Here is a 14818-nt window from a genome sequence, read left to right as displayed (position 1 = left end):
CACTTGACAAAACAACAAAAAAACAAAAAAACAACAAACGAACAGTCCTGAAAGGTGAAACAAACACTAAACAGGAAACAATCACCCACAACTCAAAGTGGGAAAACAGGCTACCTAAATATGGTTCTCAATCACAGACAACGATAGACAGCTGCCTCTGATTGAGAACCACACACGGCCAAACACAAATAAATAGACAACATAGAACACCAGACATAGAATGCCCACCCAAACTCACGCCCTGACCAACCAAAATAGAGACATAAAAATGATCTCTACGGTCAGGGCGTGACACACACCTCCCCCTTGAGCTTACCCGAGGCTTCCGTCCAGCTAGATGTATATTATCCATGTCCTTGATCAGCCACGACTCAGAGAAATATATCAGTTCTTCACGTACCGTTGATAAGAATGGATCTCATCCAGTTTGTTCTCCAGTGATTTGTACGTTCACCAATAGAAAGGAGGGTAGAGGAGTATTTACTCACCGACGTGTCAGTCAAAAGTTTGGACACACCTACTCATTGAATGTTTTTTCTTTATTTTTACTATTTTCTACATTGTAGAATAATAGTGAAGACATCAAAAGTTACCTTTGCTGCAGAGGATAAGTTCATTATAGTTAACTGCACCTCAGATTGCAGCCCAAATAAATGTTTCACAGAGTTGAAGTAACAGACACATCTCAACATCAACTGTTCAGAGGAGACTGGGTGAATCAGGACTTCATGGTCGAATTGCTGCAAAGAAACCACTACTAAAGGACACTAATAAGAAGAAGAGACTTTCTTGGGCTAAGAAACACAAACAATGGACATTAGACGAGTGTAAATCTGTCCTTTGGTCTGATGAGTCCAAATTTGCGATTTTTGGTTCCAACTGTCGTGTCTTTGTGAGACACAGAGTAGGTGAATGGATGATCTCAACATGTGTGGATCCCAACATGAAGCATGGAGTAGGAGGTGTGATGGTGTGGGGGTGCTTTGCTGGTGACACAGTTGGTGATTTATTTAGAATTCAAGGCACACTTAACCAGCATGGCTACCACAGCATTTTGCAGTGATACGCCATCCCATCTGGTTTGAGCTAAGTGGGATTGTCATTTGTTTTTCAACAGGACGATGACCCAAAACACACCTCTAGGCTCTGTAAGGGCTATTTGACCAAGAAGGAGAGTGATGGAGTGCTGAATCAGATGACTTGGCCTCCACAATCACCCGACCTCAATCCAATTGAAATGGTTTGGGATGAGGTGGACCGCAGAGTGAAGGAAAAGCAGCCAATAAGTGCTCAGCATGTGGAATGGGAGACCAGATGCTGCTGGAAGTGGTCTCGAAGGGCGAATAGTAGGTACTCTTTCCTCTGGTCTAAAGAAACATATCACAGGGCTTACCCTGTGTAGGGCGATGTCTTTCGGATGGGACGTTATGCGGGTGACCTCACTGTCTGTGGTCACAACTTCCCATGGCGCTTATTGTAAGAGCAGGTGTGTCCCCGGTGTCCTGGCTAAATTCTCAATCTGGCCCTCATACAATCATGGCCACCTAATCATCCCCAACTTCCAATTGACTCATTCATACCCATCTACCCTGTAACTATTCCCAAGGTTGTTGCTGCAAATGAGAATGCTCTCAGTCAAATGACCTGGTAAAATAAGGCTAATTTTTTTTTTACCAGGTGTATTCTACATTCTGTCTGTAACCATGTGTATGTACTGTATGCGTTACCAGGTGTTTTTACATACTATCTCCCGAGTGGCGCAGTGGTCTAAGGCAGTACAGCTGTGCCACTAGAGATTCAGGGTTCGAGTCCAGGCTCTGGCGCAGTTGGTCGTGCCTGGGAGACCCATGGGGCGGTGCACAATTGACCCAGCGTCCTCCGGGTTAGGGAAGGGTTTGGCCAGCAGGGATGTCCTTGTCCCATCACGCACTAGCGACTCCTGTGGGTTGCCGGGCGCAATGCATGCTGACACGGTCGCCAGGTGTACAGTGTTTCCTCTGACACATTGGTGCGGCTGGCTACCGGGTTAAGTGGGCATTGTGTCAAGAAGCAGAGTGGCTTGGTTGGGTTATATTTCGGAGAAAACACGGCTCTCGACCTTCACCTCTCCCGAGTCCGTATGGGAGTTGCAGCGATGAGACAAGACAGTAACTACCAATTGGATACCATGAAATTGGGGAGACAACAGGATACATTTCCATTCTATAACGAGGTGAATCTACTGTATGTGTTACCAGGTGTAACTACATTCTGTAGGTGTATCTATTGTATGTGTTACCAGGTGTATTCAAATCAAATCAAATTGTATTAGTCACATGTGCCGTATACGACAGGTGTAGACCTTACAGTGAAATGCTTACCAACGAGCCCCTAACCAACAATGCAGTTAAAAAAAGATTAACTTCTTTATGATAGGGGGCAGCATTTTCACTTTTGTATGAATTGCGTGCCCATAGTGAACTGCCTCCTACTCTGTCCCAGATGCTAATATATGCATATTATTATTACTATTGGATATAACACACTCTGAAGTTTCTAAAACTGTTTGAATGTTGTCTGTGAGTATAACATAACTCATATGGCAGGCAAAAACCTGAGAAAAAATCCAAACAGGAAGTGAGAATTCTGAGACAGGTCAATGTTCAACTCATCGCCGATTCAATTCCCTGTGAGATATGGATCTGTTTGCACTTCCTACGCCTTCCACTAGATGTCAACAGTCTGTAGAACGTGGAATGAAGCCTCTAATGTGATGTGGGGCCGGATGGGAGGTGTTTCAGTCATTGGTCTGGCAGAACGCCAGTTCCTGGTCATGCGCTTTCCTCCTGATATCGCCTTGCGTTCCATAACTTCTACAGACATGAAGGAATGCTCCGGTTGGAACGTTATTGGACATATATGATAACAACATCCTGAAGATTGATTCTCTACTTAGTTTGACCAGTTTATTCAACCAATTTTTTTGAATTTTACCCCCTTTTCTCCCCAATTTTCGTGGTATCCAATCGCTAGTAATTACTATCTTGTCTCATCGCTACAACTCCCGTACGGGCTCGGGAGAGACGAAGGTCGAAAGCCATGCGTCCTCCGAAGCACAACCCAACCAAGCCGCACTGCTTCTTAACACAGCGCGCCTCCAACCCGGAAGCCAGCCACACCAATGTGTTGGAGGAAACACCGTGCACCTGGCCCCCTTGGCTAGCGCGCACTGCGCCCGGCCCGCCACAGGAGTCGCTGGAGCGCGATGAGACAAGGATATCCCTACCGGCCAAACCCTCCCTAACCCGGACGACGCTAGGCCAATTGTGCGTCGCCCCACGGACCTCCCGGTCGCGGCCGGCTGCGACAGAGCCTGGGCGCGAACCCAGAGACTCTGGTGGCACAGCTAGCGCTGCGATGCAGTGCCCTAGACCACTGCGCCACCCGGGAGGCCCTGTTATATAACTTTTTGAAGTTTTCGTCCGAGTTTGCCTGCATCTGCGCGAGCGTTTGGACATGTGCACTAAACATGCTAGCAAAAGTAGCTACTTAGACATAAGTAATGGACATTATCGAACAAAACAACGATTTATTGTGGAACTAGGATTCCTGGGAGTCCATTCTGATGAAGATGATCAAAGGTAAGGGAACATTTATGATGTAATTTCGTATTTCTGTTGACTCCAACATGGCGGAGAAATGTTGTTTTTATCTGAGCGACGTCTCAGATTATTGCATGGTGTGCTTTTTACGTAACGTTTTTTTTAAATCTGACACAGCGGTTGCATTAAGAACAATTCAATGTAAAACATGTATCTTTCATCAAAGTTTATGATGAGTATTTCTGTTATTTGACGTGGCTCTCTGCAATTTCTCCAGATATTTTGGAGGCATTTCTGAACATGGCATAAATGTATTGTGTAACATGATGTCCTATGCAATGTGTTAACAGGTGTATTCTACTGTCTGTCTGTAACCAGGTGTATCTATGTGTTACCAGGTGTATTTTACTGTCTGTCTGTAACCAGATGTATCAATGTGTTACCAGGTGTATTCATTCTACTGTCTGTCTGTAACCAGATGTATCAATGTGTTACCAGGGCTATTCTACCGTCTGTCTGTAACCAGGTGTATCTGTGTGTTGCCAGGTGTAGTCTACTGTCTGTCTGTAACCAGGTGTATCTGTGTGTTGCCAGGTGTATTCTACTGTCTGTCTGTAACCAGGTGTATCTGTGTGTTGCCAGGTGTATTCTACTGTCTGTCTGTAACCAGGTGTATCTGTGTGTTGCCAGGTGTATTCTACTGTCTGTCTGTAACCAGGTGTATCTGTGTGTTGCCAGGTGTATTCTACTGTCTGTCTGTACCCAGGTGTATCTGTGTGTTGCCAGGTGTATTCTACTGTCTGTCTGTAACCAGGTGTATCTGTGTGTTGCCAGGTGTATTCTACTGTCTGTCTGTAACCAGGTGTATCTGTGTGTTGCCAGGTGTATTCTACTGTCTGTCTGTAACCAGGTGTATCTGTGTGTTGCCAGGTGTATTCTACTGTCTGTCTGTAACCAGGTGTATCTGTGTGTTGCCAGGTGTATTCTACTGTCTGTCTGTAACCAGGTGTATCTGTGTGTTGCCAGGTGTATTCTACTGTCTGTCTGTAACCAGGTGTATCTGTGTGTTGCCAGGTGTATTCTACTGTCTGTCTGTAACCAGGTGTATCTGTGTGTTCCCAGGTGTATTCTACTGTCTGTCTGTAACCAGGTGTATCTGTGTGTTCCCAGGTGTACTCTACTGTCTGTAACCAGGTGTTTGTCTCTCCAGGTGCATTCTACTGTCTGTAACCAGGTGTTTGTCTCTCCAGGTGCATTCTACTGTCTGTAACCAGGTGTTTGTCTCTCCAGGTGTACTCTACTGTCTGTAACCAGGTGTATCTGTGTGTTGCCAGGTGTATTCTACTGTCTGTGTGTAACCAGGTTTTCTATGTTTTAACAGGTGCATTCTACTGTCTGTAACCAGGTGTTTGTCTCTCCAGGTGTACTCTACTGTCTGTAACCAGGTGTTTGTCTTTCCAGGTGTACTCTACTGTCTGTAACCAGGTGTTTGTCTCTCCAGGTGCATTCTACTGTCTGTAACCAGGTGTTTGTCTCTCCAGGTGTACTCTACTGTCTGTAACCAGGTGTTTGTCTCTCCAGGTGTACTCTACTGTCTGTAACCAGGTGTTTGTCTCTCCAGGTGCATTCTACTGTCTGTAACCAGGTGTTTGTCTCTCCAGGTGTACTCTACTGTCTGTAACCAGGTGTTTGTCTCTCCAGGTGCATTCTACTGTCTGTAACCAGGTGTTTGTCTCTCCAGGTGCATTCTACTGTATGTAACCAGGTGTTTGTCTCTCCAGGTGCATTCTACTGTCTGTAACCAGGTGTTTGTCTCTCCAGGTGCATTCTACTGTCTGTAACCAGGTGTTTGTCTCTCCAGGTGCATTCTACTGTCTGTAACCAGGTGTTTGTCTCTCCAGGTGCATTCTACTGTCTGTAACCAGGTGTTTGTCTCTCCAGGTGCATTCTACTGTCTGTAACCAGGTGTTTGTCTCTCCAGGTGCATTCTACTGTCTGTAACCAGGTGTTTGTCTCTCCAGGTGCATTCTACTGTCTGTAACCAGGTGTTTGTCTCTCCAGGTGTACTCTACGGTGTACTCTATCATCACGGTGTTCGGCCTGGCCGGTAATGGTTTCGCCCTGCTGGTTCTGGTTAAAACGTTCCGTCAGCGTTCTGCGTTCCACATCTACATGTTGAACCTGGCCGTGTCCGACCTGCTGTGTGTCTCCACGCTGCCGCTACGGGTCCTCTACTACGTTAATAAGGTAGGACTATTTCTACTTCTTGTTTTCGGGGGGGTTGTGCTCTGTAACAGCATTTTGGACAAATTCAATCAAAGGTGAGTTGTCAACAAGCGCATTTCACTTGATTTTTACAGCTAATTTACTTCGGGGGAAATTGCCTTTTAAAAGGCACATTGTCGCACCTTTGAATGAATCCAGGTCTTTGAGATGCTATTAAAATAGATTATTGTTGTTTTTGACCCTCTCCCTCAGGGTCAGTGGAACCTGGGAGACTTCCTGTGCAGGGTTTCGTCCTATGCCCTCTACGTGAACCTCTACTGCAGCGTGTTCTTCATGACCGCCATGTCCGTCACACGCTTCCTCGCCATCGTGTTCCCCGTGCAGAACCTGCGCCTGGTCTCAGAGCGTCGCGCCCGTCTGGTGTGTGTCTGTATCTGGGTGTTCATCTGCACTGTCTCCTCCCCCTTCCTCATGACTGGTCAGCATCTCGACCCAGCCACCAATAAGACCAAGTGCTTCGAGCCTCCAGAGCGCAGCACAGGGGGCGGGCTTAGCAAGCTCATCATGCTCAACTACTTCTCATTGGCCGTGGGCTTCGTGCTTCCTTTCTTGGTCATCCTGCTGTGCTATGCCGGGATTATCCGGGCCCTGCTGTCACGGAAACACACTGCGCAGCGCCAGAAGGGGGCAGGGTCTAAGGCCATCAGAATGATTGTCATAGTGATGCTGGCATTCCTACTGTGCTTCATGCCGTACCACGTCCAACGCTCCATCCACCTCAGCTTCCTGTCCCAGACTGCCACTTCCTGTTCGGAGCTGGTGTACATGCAGAAGAGTGTGGTGGTGACACTCTGTCTGGCTGCCTCCAACTCCTGCTTCGACCCCCTGCTCTACTTCTTCTCTGGAGAGGGCTTCAGACGACGCCTGTCAACCTTCAGGTCCACTAGCAGGCCACCGAGACAACCGGCCACAGAGACAGGGGCACAGCCACAGTTAGGGAGGGGAACACGCTTTGAGTGACAGAGAGAGAGAGTGAGAGAGAGAGCGAGAGCGCACGAGAGAGCGCGCGAGAGAGAGAGCGAGAGAGAGAGAGAGAGAGAGAGAGAGAGAGAGAGAGAGAGAGAGAGAGAGAGAGAGAGAGAGAGAGAGAGAGAGAGAGAGAGAGAGAGAGAGAGAGAGAGACACGCACACAAGCCTAAGATCACCATGCACAATGCCAAGCTCTGTTTTTCATGGTTTGGGCTAGGCCCCTTAGTTCTAGTAAAGGGAAATCTTAACGCTACAGCATACAATGATATTCTACACCATTCTGTAGTTCCAACTTTGTGGCAACAGTTTCCTGTTTCAGCATGACAAAGCCCGTATGCACAATGCATATGGAGTTGGTTCCCCTTCGCTGCAATATTGGCCTCAACTCTTCTGGAAAATCTTTCCACTAGAACATTGCTTCCATTCAGCCACAAGAGCATTAGTGAGGTTGGTCACTGATGTTGGGCTATTACTGCTGGCTCGCAGTCAGCGTTCTAATTCATCCCAAAGATATTCGATGGGGTTGAGTTCAGGACTCTGTGCAGGCCAATCAAGTTCTTCCACACTGATCTCAACAAACCATTTCTGTATGGGCCTCGCTTTGTGCACTGGGGCATTGTCATGCTGAAACAGGAAAGGGCCTTCCCCAAACTAAGTTGGAAGCACAGAATTGTCTAGAATGTAATTGTATGCTGTAGCGTTAAGATTTCCTTTGCTGGAACTAGGTGGTCTAGCCCGAACCATGAAAAACAACAAATTATTCCTCCTCCACCAAACTTTACAGTTGGCACTATGCATTGGGGCAGGTAGCGTTCTCCTGGCATCCGCCAAACCCAGATTCGTCCGTCGGACTGCCAGATGGTGAAGCGTGTTTTCTTTCGCCTACCTAGGTCAAATTCTAGATGGCGGATTAAAACAAGGCTATACCCTCCATAAAGTGACCGTTGGACTTAAAAAATGGCTGATTGACTAAGTTTGTAGGTGCAACAGTTTTTGTTAAATTTATCATTTCAAATCGGCCTCACGTGCACATTTCTGTCCGTTAAGAAACAACAATGTGCTACCTTTTGGTAGCATTTTTGACAATACTAACATATTTTTTAGCTGAAACTCAGAGTTCTAACACTGGGTCGGTTGCTTGGTAACAATACAGCTGCTTTCACCATCCTGTCAGTCATAAGAAGTGTATGGAACAAACCAAGACTACTGTATATAGATAGCTTCGATACCACCATATAGCAGAGGTTAATCAATACATTTAAAGAGATATTTTGATTAGCTAGGTAGCTAAATAGCTAATGCTACCTAGCTAACATTAGCTTGCTTGTACAAAGTCCAGCAGCTAGCCTCTGTAGCTAGCTATCACCAGTCAGCTGAAAGCTAGCTAGCAAACAAAGAGGCAAATAAATGTAGCTAGCCGATGAATGTGTTTTTGTTTTGATTAGCTAGCTAGCTAGCTAACATAATGTTATACCAGTCAAGTGAGAGCTAAGTATTGGCTAGGTAGCTAAACAATAAGTAAGGAATGCTAGCTAGCTAGCTAAATCATCATGTGTAAACTGCTGATCTAGACACTTACATGTAACCAGAGCACAAACAAAGATGCACAAATAAACTAGCTAATGTCCTTGGCTGCTATGATAGCCAATTAACTTTAGCTAGCTAAGTAACCTTAGCCAACGTAAGACTTAACTTTAGCTAACGTGTATGGCCCGTTCATGCACGACAATATATCATACTTTCTTACACAAAACATAACTATTTAGTTAATGTTAGTTACGTTAAGTCTAAAACCACCAAACTTTGGGAAACTGCCATACTCATCACGTTTATTTGCATTGCACTGATCAAGCTAGGGTAATGTCAGACAGGACTAGCATTGCAGTAAGCTATGCTACATTTCCTCGACTAAGAAGAACCAAGACCACAACACAAACCATAGCCGAGAAAACAAATTGATTTGTTGAGATACAGTAAATTAGCGATGTTGATCCACATATAGTTAAGAACCCCAAACGCACATGGAAACCGAACCTCAGTTGTGCATGCTTACCAGACTGACAGTATTGCTGTTTCAAACATTTGTCGAATAAATGCCAGCTCCGGCATAAACTCCCTCTCCTGCCGTCTTGACATTTATAATCCAAATGTGTGCTGACTGATCAACATAGGTGTCAAATTACTTTTCAGTGTGTTCACAGAAAATCTGAAATCGCTATCCGCAAGTAAAACATAGTCAGGGGACTCCACACACTGCACCAGGGGACTCCACACACTGCACCAGGGGACTCCACACACTGCACCAGGTTCAAATAACAATATCAGCATCATTGCTTGGTGACTTGCTGTGTACCAGCCTGGTCTCCTCCCACTGGAACATCCAACTCCTCCACTGTGTGATGTCAGAGTTGACCACCGTTCTCCCGGGGGACATTCTGATGACTACCTCCAAATCAGCTCTCATCTGATGCACCAGGGCTGTCCCCTTTGTGTGGCCTAAGTCATTTCCACCGAGTTTGATGAATATGACATACTCACAGTCACATTTTGCAGAGAAAGAATATCTTCCATTGAGAACAGCTCATCCATATTTCTCGCTCCTGTAGTCTTCCAGCCAGATACATTGTATAATCTCTCCTGTAGTCATCCAGCCAGATACATTGTATAATCTCTCCTGTAGTCATCCAGCCAGATACATTGTATAATCTCTCCTGTAGTCATCCAGCCAGATACATTGTATAATCTCTCCTGTAGTCACCCAGCCAGATACATTGTATAATTTCTCCTGTAGTCATCCAGCCAGATACATTGTATAATCTCTCCTGTAGTCTTCCAGCCAGATACATTGTATAATCTCTCCTGTAGTCACCCAGCCAGATACATTGTATAATCTCTCCTGTAGTCATCCAGCCAGATACATTGTATAATCTCTCCTGTAGTCATCCAGCCAGATACATTGTATAATCTCTCCTGTAGTCATCCAGCCAGATACATTGTATAATCTCTCCTGTAGTCATCCAGCCAGATACATTGTATAATCTCTCCTGTAGTCATCCAGCCAGATACATTGTATAATCTCTCCTGTAGTCATCCAGCCAGATACATTGTATAATCTCTTCTGTAGTCATCCAGCCAGATACATTGTATAATCTCTCCTGTAGTCATCCAGCCAGATACATTGTATAATCTCTCCTGTAGTCATCCAGCCAGATACATTGTATAATCTCTCCTGTAGTCACCCAGCCAGATACATTGTATAATCTCTCCTGTAGTCATCCAGCCAGATACATTGTATAATCTCTCCTGTAGTCATCCAGCCAGATACATTGTATAATCTCTCCTGTAGTCATCCAGCCAGATACATTGTATAATCTCTCCTGTAGTCATCCAGCCAGATACATTGTATAATCTCTCCTGTAGTCATCCAGCCAGATACATTGTATAATCTCTCCTGTAGTCATCCAGCCAGATACATTGTATAATCTCTCCTGTAGTCATCCAGCCAGATACATTGTATAATCTCTCCTGTAGTCATCCAGCCAGATACATTGTATAATCTCTCCTGTAGTCACCCAGCCAGATACATTGTGTAATCACATAGTAAACATTCACTTCAGTTTGTGTTTCATTGCTCTCGCCAATTTGCCTTGAGCAATGATCAGTAGGATTATGAGCTAGGATCTTATCAATAAATGAAATCAATAAAACGCATGACATTGTGAGGAGAGCATGTGCTATGTGTATTATAATAGTGTATAATAATGTTGCATAATCACCTTCCGGTGTAAAAACCATTGAAATGAAAAACAAAAAAACGAAGTTAAGTGAGAATAGTCATTGGTCTGAAGCCGAAAAAGAAAGGAAATTCATGAGCACCGCAATGCCTACTCCGTCCATGCTCATTCAACACTTCTCGAACAGTCTATACTCTTCAGAAAAATAATGGACTTTAATATACCCTGCTATTAAAATGATGTATATGTCTATCATTTGGCTGTATTTCTAGATATAGGCGTATTGTAAATGTGTTATTGTTGCATCACCATCTTTGTTGCAAAAAGAAATACAAGTACAAACATGACTTTAAGCTCCATATTATTTTGACAGAGTTAATGAACTGTCCATTGATCAGCACAGCAACTGATAAAACAGGACCATGTTTGAAACACAAGTGGCTCTGAGTTTATGTCAATATTACACAGGTAAGCTAACAGTTACAGAAATCAGGAATGCAGACAGGCTCTATCTATCTGAGCTACTGTGTCCTACACACCACCACCTGCTATGTTGGGCACCTACTTACCAAAAAAGGAATAAATAAATGTAATGACATGTTTTGCTAAAGTAAAGGTTTAAGGAAATACAGGCAGGCATCACATTACTACAAGACAAATCAAACCTGATGGTCTTGTAAGTATAAAAGGAAAGTTTGCTTTCTTTTAATACAAAAAGTATGAAAAGAGAGCATAATGGGATAATGTCTTACTGTGGTGTGTGAAGAATCCAATACTTTACCTTGCACGAGGTAAACATCACATTATTGTGGGCACACCTCCTCTCAGACTATGAATTAAGCTGTTTGAGAAGATTTAAATCCTAAGCAACCTGCCTACACATAGTTTGAAGTACAATACCAACATAGTTACTGTAGTAGGTCAAAGCTGTGTGCTGTAAAACCTTGGTACAGCATGGGTGGAATTGGCAATCTGGTGCTCATGTGAATTTCCTATCTTTTTTGGATTCAGACCAATGCCTATTCTCACGCAAAACCTAGTTTTTTTGTTTTATATATATATATATAGTGTATGTAAATATATATATATTTACATACACTACCGTTCAAAAGTTTAGGGTCACTGAGAAATGTCATTGTTTTTGAAAGAAAAGCTATTTTTTGGGTCCACTAACATGAAATTGATCAGAAATACAGTGTAACAAATACATTGTTAATGTTGTAAATGACTATTGTATCTGAAAATGGCAGATTTTTTATGGAATATCTACATAGGCGTACAGAGGCCCATTATCAGCAACCATCACTCCTGTATTCCAATGGCACGTTGTGTTAGCTAATCCAAATTTTATGTAATCAACCCAACAAATGCTGACGCTCCAGATACTCAACTAGTCTAAAGAAGGCCAGTTGTATTGCTTCTTTAATCAGGACAACAGTTTTCAGCTGTGCTAACATAATTGCAAAAGGGTTTTCTAATGATCAGTTAGCCTTTTAAAATGATAAACTTGGATTAGCTAACACAACGTGCCATTGGAACACAGGAGTGATGGTTGCTGATAATGGGCCTCTGTCCACCTATGTAGATATTCCATAAAAAATCAGCCGTTTCCAGCAACAATAGTGATTTACAACATTATTTTTAATTTGTATTTTTTATTTCACCTTTATTTAACCAGGTAGGCCAGTTGAGAACAAGTTCTCATTTACAACTGCGACTTGGCCAAGATAAAGCAAAGCAGTGCGACAAAAACAACACAGAATTACAGATGGGATAAACAAACAGTACAGTCAATAAGACAATAGACAAATCTGTATACAGTGTGTGCAAATGAAGTAAGGAGGTAAGGCAATAAATAGGCTAATAGTGGCGAAGTAATTACAATTTATCAATTTACACTGGAATGATAGATGTGCAGAAGAGGATGTGCAAGTAGACATACTGGTGTGCAGAAGAGCAGAAAAACAAAAACAAATATGGGGATGAGGTAGTTGGTTGGATGGGCTATTTACAGATGGGCTGTGTACAGATGGGCTATTTACAGATGGGCTATTTACAGATGGACTATTTACAGATGGGCTGTGTACAGATGGGCTATTTACAGGTGGGCTATTTACAGATGGGCTATTTACAGATGGGCTGTGTACAGATGGGCTATTTACAGATGGGCTGTGTACAGATGGGCTGTGTACAGATGGGCTATTTACAGATGGGCTATTTACAGATGGGCTATTTACAGATGGGCTATTTACAGATGGGCTGTGTACAGATGGGCTATTTACAGATGGGCTATTTACAGATGGGCTATTTACAGATGGGCTATTTACAGATGGGCTATTTACAGATGGGCTATTTACAGATGGGTTATTTACAGATGGGCTATTTACAGATGGGCTATTTACAGATGGGCCATTTACAGATGGGCTGTGTACAGATGGGCTGTTTACAGATGGGCCATTTACAGATGGGCTGTGTACAGATGGGCTGTTTACAGATGGGCTATTTACAGATGGGCTATTTACAGATGGGCTATTTACAGATGGGCTATTTACAGATGGGCTATTTACAGATGGGCCATTTACAGATGGGCTGTGTACAGATGGGCTGTTTACAGATGGGCCATTTACAGATGGGCTGTGTACAGATGGGCTGTTTACAGATGGGCTATTTACAGATGGGCTGTTTACAGATGGGCTGTGTACAGATGGGCTATTTACAGATGGGTTATTTACAGATGGGCTATTTACAGATGGGCTATTTACAGATGGGCTATTTACAGATGGGCTATTTACAGATGGGCTGTGTACAGATGGGCTATTTACAGATGGGCTATTTACAGATGGGCTATTTACAGATGGGCTATTTACAGATGGGCTATTTACAGATGGGATATTTACAGATGGGTTATTTACAGATGGGCTATTTACAGATGGGCTATTTACAGATGGGCCATTTACAGATGGGCTGTGTACAGATGGGCTGTTTACAGATGGGCCATTTACAGATGGGCTGTGTACAGATGGGCTGTTTACAGATGGGCTATTTACAGATGGGCTATTTACAGATGGGCTATTTACAGATGGGCTATTTACAGATGGGCTATTTACAGATGGGCCATTTACAGATGGGCTGTGTACAGATGGGCTGTTTACAGATGGGCCATTTACAGATGGGCTGTGTACAGATGGGCTGTTTACAGATGGGCTATTTACAGATGGGCTGTTTACAGATGGGCTGTGTACAGATGGGCTATTTACAGATGGGCTGTGTACAGATGGGCTATTTACAGATGGGTTATTTACAGATGGGCTATTTACAGATGGGCTATTTACAGATGGGCTATTTACAGATGGGCTATTTACAGATGGGCTGTGTACAGATGGGCTATTTACAGATGGGCTGTTTACAGATGGGCTATTTACAGATGGGCTGTGTACAGATGGGCTATTTACAGATGGGCTGTGTACAGATGGGCTGTTTACAGATGGGCTATTTACAGATGGGCTGTGTACAGATGGGCTATTTACAGATGGGCTGTTTACAGATGGGCTATTTACAGATGGGCTATTTACAGATGGGCTGTGTACAGATGGGCTATTTACAGATGGGCTGTTTACAGATGGGCTATTTACAGATGGGCTGTTTACAGATGGGCTGTTTACAGATGGGCTGTTTACAGATGGGCTGTTTACAGATGGGCTGTGTACAGCTGCAGCGATCGGTAAGCTGCTCTGATAGCTGATGCTTAAAGTTATTGAGGGAGATATAAGTCTCCAACTTCAATGATTTTTGCAATTTGTTCCAGTCATTGGCAGCAGAGAACTGGAAGGAAAGGCGGCCAAAGAGGAGTTGGCTTTGGGGGTGACCAGTGAAATATACCTACTGGAGCGCTCTACGGGTGGGTGTTGCTATGGTGACCAGTGAGCTGAGATAAGGCGGAGCTTTACCTAGCAAAGACTTATAGATGACCTGGAGCCAGTGGATTTGGTGACTAATATGTTGCGAGGACCAGCCAACGAGAGCATACAGGTCGCAGTGGTGGGTAGTATATGGGGCTTTGGTGACAAAACGAATGGCACTGTGATAGACTGCATCCAATTTGCTGAGTAGACTGTTGGGGGCTATTTTGTAAATGACATCGTAGAAGTCAAGGATCGGTAGGATGGTCAGTTTTACGAGAGTATGTTTGGCAGCATGAGTGAATTAGGCTTTGTTGTGAAATAGCAAGCCGATTCTATATTTAACTTT

The 14818-nt window shown here is 43.9% G+C and overlaps 1 protein-coding gene across 1 annotated transcript in view; it reads left to right on the top strand.

Moving 5' to 3' along the window:
* The window catches only part of cysltr1 (cysteinyl leukotriene receptor 1), a 56377-nt gene extending 47422 nt beyond the window's left edge, over positions 1-8955 (top strand). Inside the window, exons 3-4 of the mRNA XM_071399855.1 lie at positions 5643-5828; positions 6060-8955. Of these exons, the coding sequence (XP_071255956.1) occupies positions 5643-5828; positions 6060-6827 (954 nt within the window). The 3' untranslated portion in view covers positions 6828-8955. The remainder of the gene's footprint in view (positions 1-5642; positions 5829-6059) is intronic.
* The last annotated feature ends 5863 nt before the right edge of the window (positions 8956-14818 follow it).

Source organism: Salvelinus alpinus, chromosome 4 (genome assembly GCF_045679555.1).
Source record: "Salvelinus alpinus chromosome 4, SLU_Salpinus.1, whole genome shotgun sequence".
In the NCBI taxonomy this organism is placed as follows: domain Eukaryota; kingdom Metazoa; phylum Chordata; class Actinopteri; order Salmoniformes; family Salmonidae; genus Salvelinus; species Salvelinus alpinus.
Note: the sequence above shows the minus strand (reverse complement) of the source record. Positions and strands in the feature narration are given on the sequence as shown.